This window comes from Leiobunum rupestre, chromosome 7 (assembly GCF_980474605.1).
Source record: "Leiobunum rupestre chromosome 7, qqLeiRupe1.1.hap1, whole genome shotgun sequence".
NCBI lineage: Eukaryota > Metazoa > Arthropoda > Arachnida > Opiliones > Sclerosomatidae > Leiobunum > Leiobunum rupestre.
In genome coordinates, this window is record NC_143390.1 from 14,756,188 (window position 1) to 14,776,456 (window position 20,269).

At 39.1% G+C, this 20,269-nt stretch overlaps 1 protein-coding gene across 2 annotated transcripts in view; it reads right to left on the minus strand.

Moving 5' to 3' along the window:
* Positions 1-671: 671 nt before the first annotated feature.
* mAChR-A (muscarinic Acetylcholine Receptor, A-type) overlaps positions 672-20,269 on the minus strand; it is a 107,268-nt gene continuing 87,670 nt past the window's right edge. For both annotated transcript variants that reach the window (XM_090181205.1, XM_090181206.1), the window contains exon 2: positions 672-3,686. In XM_090181205.1, the coding sequence (XP_090037331.1) occupies positions 1,267-3,672 (2,406 nt within the window). In that variant the 5' untranslated portion in view covers positions 3,673-3,686 and the 3' untranslated portion in view covers positions 672-1,266. The remainder of the gene's footprint in view (positions 3,687-20,269) is intronic.

The following is a 20,269-nucleotide window of genomic DNA, read 5'->3' on the forward strand; positions in this document are numbered from 1 at the left end:
GTCTCTTTAAAAGGTAATGTTCCTCCGTACCTTTAAAAGGAAAACGTTATTTTTTAGTCGACCCTTCAATTAAATTTAACTGCGGGATAAGAAGGCGTCAGTGTGGCGTTGTCGGCTTATGTCACTGTGTTTCTTTTCTGTTTTACCCCTTGCTAGAATAGGTTCTACACGATTATGCCCCACAAAAAAATCGACGTTTTCGACTTCCCAAATTCCTCTACGCCACAAATAAGACCGCTATTTTATCTACACAAACCTTTTGTTCAGAAAATGTGTTGAAAATTCCAAAGCCCTATGTTGGTTCCCTAACACTTCCCCCACTCGTACCGGGGGTAAATTATACCATGATACATAAATAAAAATATTCTTGTGTTGAAGTAGTAAATATGAAACAGAAATCAGTCTTTGAGATTTCCCAAATATTTTTATCTAACATAGCACACTTACAAAAAAGCTTTTTTGGGAGCAAACCGGGGTTCTCCGTCAATTTTTCTAAAAAGGAAACAATATATTATTATATAAACATTTTTCTCGTATATAAGATATTTTAACTTCAAACAGGTATCTTTCATTTTTTAATATATATTTTTTTCTTAATATATTATTTGAATCGGGTGTTTTAATAATAATAATTATAATCATAATCATAATTTAAATTTATCTGACGGGGGTTTAAAGGGGTTTTTTGGTTCTTTGGTAATTAATTATTCTGTAAAAGCATTTTTTGTTTCTATCGAATACACAACGGTTAAATATTATTTCACACTCTGGTTTTTTTATTTTTCATTTTGAATTATACTCTTTTCTGTTATTTTTTAACTGTATGGGTTTTTTTATTTAAACGGTTTTTAAATACTTATTACTTAAAGTTTTTTTGACTAGTTTTCGTTCAGTTTTTGTTCTTAAACTCGGCTAAAACATGTTTTTTTTTAATATATATTTAATTTTTCTTTTTATTATTTTAGTGAGCATTTTTATGAATTTGGTTCCATCTGTGGTCTATCTTTTGTGAAACATGATTTCATTTTAGTAAATACTTGCAGGCGGATATGTCTAACATATAGTTTTTTTCGTATATATTTTACTTTTCTGAAAAAAACTTGCTTTTGTTTTGTTATCGTGAAAAAGTGTACCAATTTTTTTGTAATATATATTTCGACGTATTTTTAAATATTTTTTCTTATAGACTTCGTAATCTATATATATATTTAAATTATTAACGCTCTTCTTTTACGTATAGTAGTAATAAATATTCATTTCGTTCGTTTAACTAAAATATCCGCGGTTAACGGCTTGTCTGTTCGTATTGTGCCATTTGCAGGATAAAATTCGGATATAAGTCCGTCGAAAATTTGCATTGCACAATGCGTAGCACAAGGGGTTTACGGTGCTGTTGATGTAGCACAAGTAGTACGCGAAATTCCACAGTCCCATAGGGATGCAATCGTCGTCTTGGCAACTGGAGAGCGTCTTAATGAGAACCAATACGTTGTACGGAGTCCACGTGATGATGAAGGCCAACAAGATTGCGCTGAGCGTCTTGGCCGCTTTCTTCTCCTGCTTCCTCTCCTGCTGTTTCCTCTTCTTCTTGGGCACCCGGTGCTTGACGATCTGTTTGGGCACCAATCTCGTGTTGAGTGGAAGCCGAATGGTCTCCAGAGCGATTTCCGAAGCCCGTAGCGAGCCGTGCCGCAAACTGGAGGAGCCGTTGCCCGAGTCGTTGGCATTGGCCCGGTAGACGGACAAGGCGCCCAGGCTTTCCGAGCCACGGACCGAGCCTCCGCTGGCCATGCTGGTTTCGGCCTCCATGCCCTCCTCCTCGACGATCATCTTGATGGAAGCCTGGTTCGACTCGCTGCTAGGATCCCCGTCGAGCGATTGCTGAGTGGGCAGTCGGATCAGAATGGTGTACACCGAATCGGTGGAGTACGATCTCGAACCCGGCAGCTTGGAGGTGGAAGGCGTGGAGACGCTGGTCGTCTGAGCTTCCACCACGGTACGCCGCGGGCCGTTTCGATCCAACATGGGGATTCCTTGGTCGAAGTGTTGCATTTGCATTCGTTTCGCGTGCAGGGCCGAAGAGGCCCCGCCTGGCAAATTCCCTGACTGGTTGAGCTGCAACACCACTTGGTCCTGTCGAAAGTTCATCGACGTGGTCCTCGAAGAAGACTGTATCGGGGTCTCGATCGAGGCCGGGGTAGTGGCCCCCGGTGAGCCGTGGCTGGTGCTGTCCTCGTCGGCGGCGTCCAGCTCCCGGTCGATGTTGCACCAGCCCAGCACTCTTTCCTTCACACGTTCCCCGAACGATTGGCGCTTGGAGCGTTTTCCCGCTGCCGAAATGTACTTGGAAGTTTCGACGCAGAGGGCAGTGGGAACGTACGTCGTCTCGATGCCGCTGTCGTCGTCTTTCTCCCCTCCCGGTTGCACGCCGGTGGCGAAGGACGACGGCAGGCAGGAGTCGCTGCGCCCCCCGCCGTTGTTGCCCCTTCCGGCGCCTACGCCGCCGCTACTTCCGGGATACTCTTCGTCAGCGGGGTCGTCGCTCGAAGTGGACTTCTTGCTGTCGTTCTTCTTGCCCGCCTGTAAGTGTGTCAAATCCTTTTGTCTCTTCTCCGTCTCTCTCCAGATGCGCCAGTACAGGATGATCATGACGGTGACGGGCACGTAGAACGCCACGAAAGCCGTGCCAAAGGTCAGGTACGAATTGGTCTCCAAAAACTGAATGTAGCACTCGTTGTCCTCCACGGTTCGTTTCCCCTCGATGTAGGGCCAGGAGTAGATCCAGGGCGGCCACAGCACCAAGGAGATGAGCCAGGCGCTGGCGATCATGAAGGCCGCCCTCTTGGTCGTCCGCCTCGCGCGGTACGTCAGCGGCCGCGTCACCGAGAAGTACCGATCGAAGCTGATGATTAGCAGGTTGAGGACCGACGCGTTGCTGTTGAGGTAGTCGAAGGCCAGCCACGTGTCGCAGATGAAGGGCCCCAGGGACCAGTGGTTGTGGATGGTATACATGGTGAAGAGGGGCATAGAAATGAGACCGATGGAGAAATCGGCGATGGCTAAACTCAATAAGAAGTAATTGCTGATCGTTTGCAGCTGCTTATCCATTTTGAAGCTGATCATGACCATCACGTTGCCCAGAACTGTCACGATGCTCAACAAACCCGCCACCAGCGCGATGATTACCGTCTCCGCGATCGAGTAGCTCGAACCGCTCGAATAGCCACCGCCGCCGCCGCTATTAGTACTTTTCCCCGCCGTCTCGTTACTACCACTACTAACGCTGAAATTGTTCTTGTCGTCCAACATATCCGGAAACGCGGTAAGCCCGAGACTTCCATTATCGGTGGTAAACCCTCCCCCGTTCATTCCCCCGGTTAATCCAACCGAACTTCCGGCCAAAGTGACGATCACGGTTTTGAGCATGAAGCCGGCCGGGGTAGACAGGCCCCGACCGGCCCGACCGGCGCCTCCCGACGCGGGGGCCCCCGAAGTGGAGCCGCCCGATCCGGATCTGCTTTGGTCCGAATGCGCCTGGTGATGATGAAAGTGCGGGTGTAGAAGCGGATGGTGCGTCGGGTGCGGGAACAAGGGGTGCGTGGTGACGCCGGCCAAGTGGTGAGGCGTCGTCCCCGACAGGAACAACCCAGTCGGCGGCGGAGCCAATTGCATGCTTAAGGAACATTCTGAAACGACAAATAAAGAATATTGTTAAAATATTTTTTGTATATCTTCGCTGACGCGCCGAAACAAATATTTTCAAGCGCTTCCTACCGTTGGTCCCTGGTCGAGCCCCTGTTATTTATGATCGCGTTGACATTAAAAGGGATGGTCGGCTTTTAATATTCTTTTTGATGGGAGGCGGGGAGCGTAAAATCTCGCAATGTACCAAATGTCTTATCACGGTGTTACAGCGCGAGTTTGTTTTCGAAAGAATGTGTTTATTTTTTGCCCACGCTACCATTTCCACCTCTGACATTTCTGGTCGCGCTTTCATTCGAGATTAATGTCGTCAAATTTAAAGTTCTCGGTTTCGGCTTTATTTTATTTCAGAATTCCGCCACGACCACCATTCCGGATATATATATATATATATTTTTTTTTGGTTTTCGCGGTTTTAAGAAATATATATTTTTCCAAATAAATTTCGGGTTTAAAAAAAAGAGTACTAGAAACGTAAGTTAGTGAAACTCGGAATGTAAAAGAGAAAAAATGTGAAGCCTTCCTTTATTTATCTTCGTTCCTTTCTTTATCATCGTCGAAAAAATATTCAATTTCGTTGTTATCGAGTTTTTTTACGTGTATTGAACATTCCAGGATTTTTGACAAGACTGGAATGTTTTTCAACTAAATCTAACCTTCATTTATGAAGATAAATGATCGAGCGAAACGCTCTTCTGTCTTCCGTGGTCCTATAGTTTTTCGAGCCTTTTGGGACCAACTATTTCAAAAATTTAATATATATTATAAAAAAAAGTCCCCTGATATGAGTGTGTTCTGAAGGAGGAAGCTTGTAGAGCAAAATTTCTTATTAACTTCCAAAGAATCGCATCACCTTTCTAATATCTTGATTGTCATGTTTTAGGTAAAACCATGTAAATACACTTTTCGCTGAACATCGGGGCTCCGCGTGTGGAACACTTCTACAGGCGTTTTGGCCTATTTGCATAAATGGCGTTTCGAATAGGTTTTAAGTGTACTGAAGCGAAAGGGACTTTCAAAACTACCAATACTAAAATTGCTAAAAAAAAATTAGGGTACCTGGTTTTGGAGATTAGATATAAATTTACTGTTTGAGGTCCCTGGTTTTGGAGCTTAGATAGAAATTTACTGTTTGGGGTCCCTGGTTTTGGAGCTTAGATAGAAATTTACTGTTTGAGGTCCCTGGTTTTGGAGCTTAGATAGAAATTAGTAATTTACTGTTTGGGTATCTGGATTTGTAGCTAAGATAGCAATTTACTGTTTGTGTATCTGGATTTGGAGCTAAGATAGCAATTTACTATTTTGTGTGTCTGGATTTGGAGCTAAGATAGCAATTTACTGTTTTCGGTATCAGGATTTGGAGCTAAGATAGCCATTTACTGTTTTCGGTATCTGGATTTGGAGCTAAGATAGCAATTTACTGTTTTCGGTATCTGGATTTGGAGCTAAGATAGCAATTTACTGTTTTCGGTATCTGGATTTGGAGCTAAGATAGCAATTTACTGTTTGTGTATCTGGATTTGGAGCTAAGAGCTTTTGAATTCGATTGCTCTAGCGTTCCAAGTAGCCTTTGACAGCGCCACGAGGACTTCACTCCGTGATTAACTTTTAGTTTAATATTTGCCCAAGAGACATACTTATAAACTTCCGCTTTAACATGACGACCGTAGCCCCTTATAATAGCGTTCTCCTTAAATGAAATTTTCCACTCGCAAGTTTTGTCAGTGTGAAAGGCAACAGCAAGTTATCACCAAAAGCCTTATTACAAACATGTAAAACTCCTTTTCGCTCTCGGCCACAACAAAATTTTAAATTAGACGCGAAAGTGACTTATCTTTCCGGCGAATCCATTCTTTGTTACCGAACAGCGAAAGCGTAAAAGTGTGGATGAAGTTGCCACCAGCGAATCATAATAATTAATAAAAGGCAGCTTTCCCCGCCAAAGTATGTTTACACTTCCTTTGGACAAATGTTTACTTTTGAAGCGGCTCTGCCACCCCCCCCCCCAACCCCCCTCTTAATAGTGGTCGGGAATTGAAATTTCCCTTTGAAATCCGTCCGCTCTTTATTATATAGCGCGCATTCTCCGTTTGTCAGCGGTGAGAAGAGTAAGTTAGGCTTATGAATAAAGAAATATCCTTATCAGTAAGTCGTCGTCGTCGCGCCCAGAGGCGTCTAGAGTTATGAATACTTAAAAGTTTCCGGAGAATTAGCATAATGGAGGCACGGTGGGCGAGTGCCCCAGTCGACAATGGCGAGAACGGAGGGCGGAAACACGGATGTCGGCTTCAGGACGTCAACTCGAAGAGAGAGAGAGAGAGAGATGGGACGCAGAAATGGATGGCGGACCGAGCGGATTTCGAATTCCGAATTTCCTCCAAAGTTTTGTTTAATTCCTCTATAAAAGATACTTTGAAAATTCTCCGAATATCGCGGCGTTTCCTTCAGTCCCAAAACTTGAATAATAAACTCATTTGGCCAACTTTCTCGCCATTGCCAGAGGAGTAAATAACTATACGGGAGAAAAAACTTTTGGAAACTAAACTCGTATTTGATTTGGAAGACTTCTTCCCTAATAAATAACGTGTCGGCTTTGCTAGCAGCGAGCGGGCTAAAATCTTCTTATACAACATTCTGACCTCCGTATAATATTTCATCATGATAGCATTCTTTGAGGTCTAAAGGTCCTTTTGACAAAGTTTTTCTAGATCGTCCCCCTCTACTCGGATTTCCACGCCGATTGCACCATACATTTTCTCATAAAATTGTTTTCGATAAAGCGGGTCAGTAATGGTATCACGTTTAGGGCTCACGTGTAAACTCCGTACCCCAAAAATTACGTTTTTATGACCAAATTGTCTAAATACCATCGTGTTTGTACTCACATTAAAGGTGTTAGCAAGAAACGCAGGATTAAGTGGCGTTTATATTAGTAACTGAATGAAAAATATTAATCTTGTTTTAAAAATAGTCTGGTTTTTCCTTAGCTTTCACTTTCTACTAAAATACCTCGCATATTGAGAATATCACGTTAAGTTGATGAAGCCAAACAATGATGGGCACTTTTATTAAAGAACCACTCTGCTCGTGCGTCGCTCGCGCTCGCGTAATTTTGAGTGGCAAAAATTTTCGCTACTCTCTTTTCGCTCTTTTTTGAGAGGTAAAATTTTGGCTTCTCTCTTTTTGCCCTTTTTGAGTGGCGAAATTTTCGCTCCTCTCATTTCCGTTTTGCACTCTTTTAAAAATATATTTCGTCGCTCAATTTCGCTCATAATGAAGCCAAAATCCTATTATCTCGAATTTAACACGTTCAAATTCTAATTACGACGGAGGCTTAGCGTCCTCTTGTAATCTGAAATTATAACAAACATCTTTTCGATTGAACAAAAATAAATTAAAATATGGAAATGTACACGTCTAAATTACGTGTATCAATAGATACTGTAGTAGCTTAAGTATTTATTAAAGATTTACAAGTAATATTCTTCACCGGTTAAACTGAGAAATCGCGTGATCAAACAAAAATAGTTCGGCTGCGATAGGGGTCTTTTCGGTGTAATACGGAAAAGCATCCAAGGGGTTTTCTTTGGAGCAGCCACTTGCTTGCTTTATAACTCTCCACGTGGATTTTTCTGCCAAAAGGGTATGTATAATACATCTGATCGAAAATTGTGGACATCTCAATCAGTGGATGAGATCAGCGTCCGGCATACAAGCGAAACGCCGAAATGAAAGTGCAAGAAAAACGAGGAAATAACTTTTGTCACTGATTTCGAGTATCTTTTTCTTCCGACCATTTTTTTTCCTCCTAGACTCCTGTTTTTTTTACGAAACGGTTTAGGATCGATCTCGGTTCCCTCGATTGAGAATCTCGCCCAAAGAGATTTGGGAGGGGGCCTACCCCGGGCTTAGGCCGACCGGGTTCTCTCCGAGTAAGTTCTAAGAGATTGGCCTCTCATCGATTACGATTTGAACGGCTCGAAACGCGGGCCCCTTGCCAAGTCCTAACGTTTTATCTATTTCCCTTTGGCCTTCGAGGCATTTCCTACCTTCCGCGCCGCTAAATCAATTTTCAGGGCCGCTCGCCTCCGGGATGGGGGCCCTACGGCTTTTAGGCCTAAGAGCGTCGGAGCGTGCCACTTTGTTATTGGCCGAGGCGCGATGACTTCGTTCGACGGAACATACCTACATTTAGTCTCGCTCTAAATGGATTTGCCCCGATACAGCAGCTTCTTCTTAAGCCTCCTTTTCGGGGGTTTAGCCTTCCGGGATATGTGCCCCAAAAATATGTCTTTGGAGTTTATTTGCGTAGCTGCTACGCAAAGATTTCAGCCAATCTAAAACCGTTTCCGTTACGTCACGCAGAAATACCGAAGGAATCTATTCAGGGATGCCGGATTAATAATAAAAATAATAATAATAATAATAATAATAATAATAATAATAATCAGCTAGGCTAATACCAAAGGCATTGAATAATAATAAAATAATGTGGTTCTAGCCTTACACCATTAGATAATAAAATAAATAAAACAACACAAATTATTGAGTAAGTAAAGACAGTCTTTTGTTTAAAAAACATTTAAAATAGTTATTGTCGACCACTTTCGGCAGTGTTAGTGCCATCATCAAGATTATTTTAAATGTTTTTAAATAAAAGGCGGTATTTATTTACGCAATAATTCGTGTTGTTTGATTTATTTTATTAATACCCAAGACTGAAAAAACGACCAAAAAACCGCCAATCCTTAGTTTGAAAAGCAGCCCAAAAACGGTCGATTTTCCTAAAACAAACCAAAAAATTAACATCGCACTTCTTCTATGGATTTACTATTATTTCAAATTTAAATATGTTGTTAGGCCTGGTCAGAGGACCAAAATTATCCATTGCCAATTATCCCTAGCTCCTATAGTTTATCTAGTATCAGTGATCCAAGTTGGACAAAACTTAGTATAGTCTTTTGTTAAAAACAATTAACGGTATATTGGTTCGCCTTGTAGTCTCGTGCGTCGCGGGTTCAGATTGACTGAAATATTATTAACTTTTCCATATTTATAATCCAAACTACGTTACCTATTTTTCATTCATCTTAACTTATTATTCGATGAATTTAAAATATTTATAATAAAAATTATAATAGTAATATAATTTAAATTATTTTTAAAATTTAGTATTTAATATATAAATTTTAATATTTAACATAATATAAGCCGTAATAAATAATTTGTATATTAAAAATTTTACAATTAAATTATTTAACATAATATATAATATTTAAAATTGTAAAAAAGACACGTATTTCCATTTCAGTCAACAGAGGGAGTTATTAAATGTTTAGTAGGCGGGGCCTGATAGATAAGTAGTGGATCAATGGTACGTTCGTTTGTTCTCAGTTACTTGTATACGCTCTCGTTAGAACAAATAAGATTAGCAGTTTAGGGAAGTGACTCTCTAGAAGATATATTATTTCTGATAATACCAAAAAAAGGGTAGTGAAATTAGCCTTCAAACTAGCATTTATTCCGACTTTCGGGTAAACTAGCCGAATCGCTCCTTTAATTTGATAACGTTGCATGTCGGGGCGTATTCCCAATTGTGGAGGAAAGCGTCACTTTAATACGGAACCACCAAATTAGGCGTGGAAGCCCTGACGTTCTTGTTGAATCGTCAACCCCTTAACCTCTCTACGCACCAATAGATAAAGTAAACGAAAGAACGGTGAAGACACGCGTACGGTACCCTCGCGCTCGCCTTCTACAACGCACTCTCGTAAAGTAGTCGCCATTTGCCCATCTCAACAGTCCCGAAAATGAAGTCAAATAAAGAGTAAAAAAACAAGCGGGGGCGGGGGGTGGCACTCGGTCCAAAGGGACTTAATATCGGAGCGCCTTTTAGCCCCCCCCCTCTCCCAGCCCCCCTCTTTTTACGTCCGAGTGAAACAAAGCTATCCCCCCCCCCCCCTTTCCGGTTCTTTCGTTTCTCTCTGCGATGGTTTTGTCTGAAAATCAGACACTCTTAAAAGCGGAAAAACTCCTAAATCGATCACAATTTCTTTTATTTCAACGAAGAACAGGGATAAAATAAAATTTGTGTTTCTTATTTTCCGCGTTTAACAAAAAAAAACACACTTTGAATCAAGGACACCGATTTTATTATAAAGAAGAAATTCAGTCGACTGTTTTGTCAAATGTCCCGGAAGTCCGTTAAAAAGGCTTAAGAATGTAATTCTTCGAGTCTAACTAAAAGTAACGAAAATGAATTCGTTACGCTAATTTGGAAGTGTAGATAAAATTTTATCTATAAGACGATCCTACTGCGTACGTTGATAAAAAATATACATTGAACCTACTAAAAATTCTTGTTATAGCCGACGAAATTTCGTAATTGTACTAACTGGGTTAGAATACGGAGACATACGGACTTTGCTTTCCCCACCATTCCCCCTTTTATCTTAAATTCACGGGAGCGCCATCTAGGTGACCTATTTATTTACATTGTTATTTAAAGATAGAAATAATCTTAAATAAATATTTATTAAAAATATTTATTGATTTTTTAAGTTATAAAAGTAAATAAATGCTAATAAATTATTTTCATATTAAATCGACACCACTATGGGTTTCTTATTTTTTAAACTAGCTTCTATTTATCTGAAATAGACGTTTATTCCCATTCGACCGAAATCCCATTCGACCGAATCCCATTCGACCGAAAGAATTTTCAAATGTAGCCCAATTGGCGGGGTGATTTGGTATTTTATTTATAAGGTATGTACTATCGAAGATCCATGTTTAGGTTAGGTTAGGTTAGGTTAGGTTAGGTTAGAGTTGGTTAAGTTTACTATTTCAGTTTTGGTTCAGTTACTTTTCTTGACTAGGTGAAGATAAAAATATAATTCATGCTCATTCCATTTTATTTTCCGCTCCATTGCAAACGACTTCAGTAACTAAATTGAAAACATAGCAAAAGCCAATTTATATAGCAGCGTTCGGTCGAATGGGACACATAAAAACCGCACGTTTCGGCGGAATTCGGTCGAATGGGACACCTCAAAAACCGCCTTCGGTCGAATGGGATTTCGGTCGAATGGGACTAAAGCGAAATAGAGGGCGCTTTAACAAATCAACATTAAGCTCCCCTCTTTCATCCAGATGGAGAATCCTTCTAGTTTGACCGATTAGTAGTTCAGAAATTAATCAAGGGATTGCCGCCCGCTTGTCGCCATGACAGGTGCTATAAACAATTATTTATACGCACTCTTAAAAGGGTGATATTTTCCTTTCGTATGTTGAAAGAGGATTTATATTATGAAATAAATTATTAATATTTATATCAACATAATTATATTTCTTAATGTTTACAATTCTTAATTCTATAAAGTCTTGTGTCGTAAGTGCAACATTTTAATTGCCTTCTTTTTATTCATTTTATTTTATAGCAACTAAAACTAACTCTATTTATAAGTGTACTTTATACGTCGCTTCTGTCAGATTTTTTCAAGGTACTTTCTAAGCCTAACTACTTCTAGTTTTTTTACTTGTAATAAAATGCGTTAAAAAAGAGTTGGAAAATTCGGCATAATCTCTAAACATTTTTCGAATGTTCGCTTTTGGAGCGTGTTTTTTTAACTACGTTTGGAATCTTAAGAGATAGTAAATTGAAACAAATGATTTCTGACAAGTTTCTAATCGCTCCTCCGAAATTTTTATAAAATTACTTTTTCACTTTATCAATATTAATTCGCTACGGAGTTTTTGATTCTGTTTCCTTCGGGGAAGGTAATTATCTAACGTTTTAAGTTCTGTATACAATGTTACTTTCTTCTGCTTTTAAAAGATAATAATCTTTTAAGATCTGTCTTCCATTTCTGTAGTTGTATTTAATAATATTGTATTGAAAACATTATTTTTTGCGTTTCAAACTCTTAAAGGAACAGAGACAGTTTTACAAATTACAAAGTAATATTTACAGATTTGAAATTAATAGATTCAGTTGAGTTCTCCAAATATTGGGCTACGGTTTCACATAGAAAAATGAATAAATTCATCCAACGAAAGATAAGAGTATTTTATGTTAGAACAAATAATTTAAATAAATCCCTAATTTTAGGAAGAATAACGTCAAAATATTGACCAATTGAAGCAACTCTACGTTCAGAGAATGTGCATATCCTAATATCTATAATATAAACACAAATTTCCCTCTTCGTAATATAGATTTTGAAAGGCGCTTTGAAAAGGTAATACAATAAAAAAATGACTTGGCTCTGTATGCACTCTTCAGTCTTCATGATTGAATGATTTGCGCAATAAAACCCAAGTATAAGGAAAATTCACGGCAATTTCTGATGAAATTTTGAGTTAAGTATAAACACAAGCTGGCGTTCTGTGAATAATTTGAACGGTATATTTAACTTTAATTTTCACTAGTTCGTTGTTTACAGCAACTGCTAGCAAAGTTTATAGGCGAGAAAATATGTTAAATATTTAGTAGGAAATTTGTACCTCATATTGTCTTTGTTTCCTACTCACTATTGCATCAAACTTTAGTAATCATCCAAAGTGAGGATTTTAACAATCGTAAATTAAACATATGACATAACAAATTTAACAATATCACTTGGATTAATTTTAATCCGCCGTGTTTTGTAAATACTGAAGTTTCGTTAAAGAAAAGGGTTAAATACTTACACTCGGTAGCAGACGACATACCGAGCTCAAGAGCCGAGCGAGGGTAAAAACAAGGAGTAATAGATATAACGTTGATCTAAATCATCCTTGCAAAAATCAGTTTTTTCCCCCTCTTACTGTAATGAACATTTCATGAAAAGGTCTATTTTGTCGCTCTTCCGCAATCGTTAAGGATTTTCAAGTTGTTGTACTATTATATTGATTTCTAGCTAGGGTAACCAACATGACCGGGGCATATTCTTAAATAAATCGATATTTTAAGTTTAATATTTAATGTGTCCCCAGATTTAGATAATTAATTGTTATAATTGGGTTTGTTTAAAAGCAATTTCGTTAAAAATGAAGAAATATGTAAAAAAATAAAAATTGCTGTTTATTATGATTATCGACATGATTATGATATTTTTCGGCATAGTTAAATGCTAAATAAATATACTGATTCCTCAATAACTACCAAAGTTGTGCTTTGTTTAAGGGGGAAGAATACACGTCGGCTGAGAGCAAAATTCACGTAACACTGTACACAAATCTTATAAAGCTGAAACTTCCTCTAGTGCTTAAAATAATTTTGATAATTCTATTATTAATAGTTAACGAGATATGAAATCCTAACTAAAGGGTAGTTTGGGCGCTGGCCCAACTTGTTTAGCTCCGGGGGTTCGAATTAAAACGTAATTACTTTTAAATTTAAAATTGTCAATATTATTTTAATCACTAAACAAGAGGCTGTTCTACACATAAATATTAATTTTATAAGTTAATATACAAAATTAAAAGAGTTCAGCCTGAAATAGCGTGAAAGTAGACAATGGCCACTGTAGTCTTCCCCCTTAAAACGTTCAGGAGCGTAACAAATGTCTCAACCATGTTTAATTTTTAAGAATGTTTAAAAACAGCGTTCCCTCCAAGTAGTGCGCGTGCAGTACTATGGTTTCACACGCGATTGTAGAAAATATTACAGGTACGATTACCCTGCAGATCACACCTTGAAAGCTCAATCAATACTGGGTTGAAAGGTAATCTAATTTTTAGCCGGGGGGTCACGCTAGACAGGCGTAGGCGAAGTGACCCGCCATTAGAAAGTGATAAACTATTTGGTCGGTGATTGTAAAGCGCCCTCTATTTCGTTTTGTTCGCGGGCAAGTGGGCATTTTAATGGCCTTCATTTCCGGCGCTCCGTTGTCGTAAAACTCTGGGGAGAAGCCCGCTAGACTCTAAAGTTCAAGAAAACGCTGTAAATTTATCCCGTAACGACCGAGAGTAATTTTCCTTCGAAAGAAATCTTTCGATATATTTACCCAAAGAGTATTGGCCCTGGAACATATATATTCCACCGGGAAGTCAATAAAATGGCGCTTAGATTCGCGCAATAAAAGTTCAAAGCGGTATAAAACTCGGAGCGACTTTTAAGATTTTATTTTTCTCTTTTGGGAAACGTCAGTTTTTGGAAAACCGCTTTGGCCAAAGTCGCGCGTTACTTAATGTATATATAGGCTAGATTTAGAGGTATATAAAGGTTCGAATAAGAAATGGGGTTGCATTGGGCGCTGGAAGGAGAAGGATGTTCGGGGGCCCGAGGCGGAGTAGTAGACGACGGTAAGCGATGTTCGGAGGGTCGGCTCGACTCGGAGGTTGAGATATGCCCCGGCCTCTTACGAAACTCGCCCGAAGCATAATTCCGCCATTTTCGGGGCAGATCATCCTTCAACGGCTACTTCGAGGTCGTAAACTAGATGTCGCCCCGCTCGTATTTCTTCAACGCGGCCATTCGCGATTTTCCCGCCAATAATACAAAATATGTTCGGACTCGAGGTCGGGTGTTAAGTTGGGACTGGTCCCGAACTACGATTAATGCCCACGCCTAAGTTTGCCGAGTGTGAACTGAACGCGTCGTTTTTGGTAATCCGGGTTCAATGGGTGTGATCTCGTTGACAAGGGGACGATCTCCGGTGCCGAGATGAAAAGGGGATCTTGTATAACGTTGATGGTCTTCATTTCCATTTCGCCGCCAGCCAGCGACCTTTCTTCTGACCTCTCGGACAACTATAACCGTCCATCAACGCGAAACATTTTCCATTCCGTTTACGCCGCGTTTTTCTATCACATGTTTAGGTCAGTCATGGACGTTGGTCTGAAGTTTGCCAGGGTTTTAACCATTTCAATTTTAAAACTGCGGTGGCGCCAGGATTTTTGAAACGGTAACCTAAGAATTTGAACCCCTAATTTTTCAATTATAAAATATAAATTTTCATAGGGCCCGCCCCCACTGTTCGTTTATGTTTAGGGGATCCGATAGCTCCCATGCAGAGTGCTCCAAAAGTCGATGCGTGTCGCATTTGGGCTTTCGTCAGGAAAATATGACAAAAAAACCGTTATCGTACGAATGCTGACATAAAATTAACTCGATCCGAGTGAAGTTGAGAGTAGTTTCGGAGCAGCCCAAAGAAAAACTGATTTTGTAATCATCCTTTGGGCTGCTCCGAAACCATGCTCGGATTAACCAACAAGAAACGCGTAACTTTTTACGATAATCATTATTTTAATTAAACGTGTATTTAGCCTTTCGCAAATGATAAAATAAGATAAATCTTACGCGTACTTTTAATACAATAAAAAATTACTCTTCTTCATTGAACGGCGCTTCCATTTCCTCTTAAGGATTTAATTTTATTTCATTAAAACTAGTCACGAATTCTGTCGCTGAATTCGGAGCGACAGGAAGCAAGAAATTAGCTGATCTCTCACGTTCTAATGTAAAATGCGATTCTCTCCAAAATCTACTTTTAATAGCCCAAAAGAAAGACCGAATTTAGAATTTGGTCGTGTCAGAATTAGCCACGTAGCGCTCAACGTGAGAAATTCGTAAGCTGCTGGATTTAATAATCAGCTAGGCTAATACCAAGGCACCACCTTAGGCCCAAGTCATCTAGCGACTTATAATTCCTTTAAACAGGAGATAAATCACAAAGCGTCTGTTTAACCAAATAAAATCCAGTAGTTTATGAGCTTGGAAGGGCACACAGTCATCTGATTTAAAAGCTGTTTTGGCGCCGTGGCTATTAGCCTAGCTGATTATTAATATTATTATATCCAATGTTTTATACTAGGCGGATGCCTAGGTCTCAAGAGACCTCAAAAATTACTACAGACTAATAGGGACCCGGATTTTTCAATCCCGAACCAACCCGAATACGTTATTGTAGTGTTGTAAGTTGGAAAATTTTCCGTATTTTTCCGAAAAAAATAAAAAAATGTTTAATTCCATGATTAGTCTAATATATTGTTTGTAAATTTAAATAAAGCGGCATTTTTTCGAATCTAAAAGTAAAACTAAACCTCTAGACTAGTTTAAGCTGATTAACAATGTAACGCTATTAATGTTTTGTAGTATGTTTACTGATATTAGACATTTTATATCGATAAAAAGTTAAAAACATTAAAAACCCTTAAAAAGTAATTTATGTTTCGATCTTATATTTTTCCGATTTGCGGAAAATTTTCCGGAAATTGTTTGGGAAATTTTTCCTTATTTTATTTTTCCGGAAAATTAACAACACTACGTTATTGTATATTTATTCGGGTTGGGCCGTGTTAATGTTTTTTATTTTTCCGGTCAGGCTGGGTAGGATCTAAAAAAGTCTAATAATTACACAGCAAAAAATCAAATATTAATTAAATCTAAGGATGCAACTTTCTATAGAGAAAACGTCCTGTACCTAGGCATATATGTATATATGATTACTAAAATAGGTTTATTCTTCACTGGTTTGTTTTTACTATAAAGGGACAAAAAGCTATCCTAAGAAAACACTCAAACAAAATACAGATTCTAGTTCACTTAGGACATACGTGACGGCACTCTGATCCGAGTACTTTAGCGTTATGTGAAAATAAATAAATTAGGTGCTTATGAGGCTTAGCGCTTCCGTTTTTTTGGGACGCCTACCGTGTCGATAAATTTCTACTTGTGAATCCCATTATAGATATCTTCGTCCATGGAATTGAATACTTCCCGAAAATGCACCATTCTTTTCATAAATTCACATTTAAAAAAGCTTAGTAAGAAAATAGAAAAATTACCTCGGTCTCCCCCTCCCCGCCCCCGATAATGGAACTTTTAACTTAAAATCACCGAAAAATCTGTTTAAAATCAATTCTTCCATAGAAATCGTAAAAACAGAAAATGATGATATCAGTAGTTCATCAAAAGGGAAGTATGGACCTTTGAACGTCGTCTAGCGAAAAGAGGAGAGTTTTATCTCCAGAGTAATTGCAACAGATATCAGTTCGAACGCTAGAGCCTACCCTCAGTAATTTAATTTTTACATTTCACAACGTTACGCGGAGTAATACACGTAGTAAATTTGGAGCCGTTATGAGGTATACGCTACCTCGATTTAGCGGGAAAATTGCGCCCATTGAAAACTACATCGAGCTCAAGAAGGATTTAATTTAATACTTCTCTCGTGAGATATATATTATATACTTCTGATAATATGTAATTTCTAAAAAACCTCAAAAACTAAATGTACCGCCTTTTTCCAATTGCAAGTTCTGTCGACCGCCGCGGTATAGGAGCGACTTTAGTCAAAGTACTATTTTTAGTCCTCTTCGGAGGCTTAGTTCGATTTCTGGTAGTTCTTTTGTTCTCAAAATAAATCTCTTCGCGTCTCTTACGTTGGAGTTCAAAAGATACTGGCGTAGAAGGCGGGGAAAGCGTCTAGTTTCTCGGCCATTGGTGCCCGCTGGGCCTTGGCCATAATTCCTCGTCCATGCAAAATCCCTTCCATTAAAAAGGGGTAATTTTCTTTCGAGTCCCCAGCAGCACCGTCCGTTTTTTAAATCTACTATTTTTTAGTTTTATTTCGTTCGGAATAACTAGATTATTATTCCCCATTTTAACTAAGAAGCTATTACTCAGACTGTTTCGGGAAGTACGTCGTTTTATTGGAACAACGAATCTATCTAATGGAAATTTGGACTCGCCTATAATCCGATATATATAGAGAGAGAGAAGCTTTGCCGGCAAAAGAGGAAACGATCTACTCGAGACCGAGGCTTAGCTATCCGCGCTTTATTTTTGCCAGACCGCGGTTATTAATTTTCCCAAAGCGGAAATGAGGAATCCTCAAATGTTGTTGTTTGCCAGAGTCGTCTTTCCCCCAAAGGACAGATCCGTGCAGCCCGGCGATTCTCCCCGCCTAGTAGGTTCAGACCGAGGCTTAAGAGGGCCGCAATACGAGTGGACTCTGGAGGGATGTTGTTGATAAGGGAAGGACGCGAAAGCGGTTTAGTTTTAAATTAAAATATCTTCATCACGCGCGCGACCAAGTTTTATTTACCACGTTGTTTTAGCTGTACCCTTTGGTAGATATAGTCTTGATATTTGACGTTTAATTGGTACGTTCATTACGGGCAGTATTTTTTGTCTTTATATGGTCCGTGTAAGGGCTAGTTTTCAAAACGATCAAAACACCGCGACGGTGAGAGCCCCGACTCGAAAAAATTGAGTTAGGCCTAACGGAGATTTTTTATTACGACGCGAAAAAATTCCGTTAGTCCTAACTGAGATATTTTGCGTCAACCCTCGCCATCGCGCCGTTTATAAAGTTTATAAGCGAATGTCGAAACGAGTTCCCTTGGTTTGATCATGGACAAACTACCCTTTGTTCGTTTGGTATTAGCATTGAGCAAATTTTATCTATCAGTCGGGTTGGGTTGGGCAGACAAAATTTATTTTAATTTTCTTTTCGGGTCGTCCGGGCAGGGTAAATAATAAATTGGTTTTTTTTCGGGTCTGGTTGGGGCGGAAAATTTGTTTTTTTTTAATAGAGTAAAGTTACTCTTAAATTTTTAATGGCTTAATGCGCTAATTATGTTAAAGGAAAACGCAATATTTATGGAAGACCCCCGTCGCAATTTGAGCAAGGATTCACTAACTAGCGCCAGAAATATCTAAAGCCATATAACCAAGAATGTATTGAAGTTACTAAGAATATTGGACTACAGGATTCTGATTCCCATCCTCGCAGCCTTTGTTGCTTAAATTTGTCTGCTTTCCCATTCAAGTTTGCTATATGGTATGACCTTGAATGCGCCTTAAATACAGACGAACTTTCTCCACAAAAGCTGGGAGGATGATACCAGGGGTTAATGCTATGCTGAAATATTCTTAGTAACTTCAATACATTCTTGATATAACGAAGATGTCAATATTGGAAGTTTAAACTGTGGTTCTATTTCCTTTAAGGGACAGGGTGATTAATATATTGTTCTAAGTTGCGAACAGTGGCGGCGCTAGGGGGTAGGCCAGGTAGGCCACTGCCTACCTGAAAATGTTGAGGGGCCCCAAAATCACCCTATAAGGGACCCCAAATTGATCTAGAAAGGGTCTCAAAATTGTCCCAAGAGATAAAATTATTGATAAATTACAATGAAACAATTGTCTATAATGTATTTAGAAATTTTTGAGGTATCTCCTAGTAAATAAAACCAGTTCTGTTATATTTGGACTCTTTTTACTGTTGTTAGAACTTTTTTGTTCGTCATGTACATCACTACTTGATTTTATTGAATCATTTCGGGTCGGGGGCCCATTTCTTTGGTTTGCCTACCCTCGCGAAAATTCCTGGCCCCGCACTGGTTGCGAAAGTGCTACTTTCTGTAAGAACTACTACTTCCTATAGTGTTAATCATTTCTATCTTAAGATTTAATTTTTTATAATTTTTGTCCGCTTTTGCCACTTTTGTGGCGTTAATTATTGAAGTGGTTTCGCTTCGAAACTGTCTCTCTGGAATAGGCGATATAATAAAGTAACGTGGCCTTCTTGTTTTGATGGGAAAGGCCACCTTCCACTATGCTTCCATTAGCTTTCCCACCAAAGAGCCTATGAATTCATCCGTAGGCTTTAACTGTACTATTTCGTTATCCCATTTTAACAAGTTGAGCAAGCATATCTGACTTTATAATATCGCCTATTCTATCGTTGCGGTAATGAAACTTACGGTCGAGGGGCAGTTAACTTCGATGATTTAAGTTTTGCACCCTTGATCGATTAAATCATGAATAAGATGATTAAATGGATTTAATCACGATTAAATCGAGTTAGTGATTAAGCCGATTAAATCACGCTTAAATCGAGTTAATGATTAAGCCGATTAAATCACGCTTAAATCGAGTTAATGATTAAGCCGATTAAATCACGCTTAAATCGAGTTAATGATTAAGCCGATTAAATCACGATTAAGCTGATTAAATCGCGATTAAACTTATTAGATCATGATTAAACATATTAACTTGTGATTAAATCAAGATAAAACATGATTCAATCGCATGAAATCGCAGCCCCTCGCTTACGCTATAGTCATTTTCGCGATTTTATTAATTTTGTGGATTGAAGGCTTATGATTGTTTGTGCGGGATTTCGTTATTCTCAAACTGTAACGTAGTACGCGCTATAAAAATACTCAGTGCTTTACACTTTCATGTGGGGATTTTATCTTTCCGCTGAGGCAATAGCTACAATACTGAACATGATCCTGTCACACCGCGAAGTCCGAAGAGCGCTCTGACCATCTCTACAATAGAGGGGTTACGAGAGGGGTGCCAAACATATCTACGTAGAACCCCTTTTAGCGAAGTGAGGCGAACCCAGGCCTACGATGGAACCACGTGGAGCCACATCAAGGCACACATCTTTTGAGCTACGTTAAAAGGACGGTCCTCTTAATCATTTTTTCTGTATTTCTACAGACTTTAACACATTTTTAGTTGAACAGTACTTAAGCCACCTTATTTGCCGAACTATTAATTACTGATTAGCAAAGCTCTTTGGATATGGATGTAGCCGATATATCGGCTATTCGTGGCCGATAA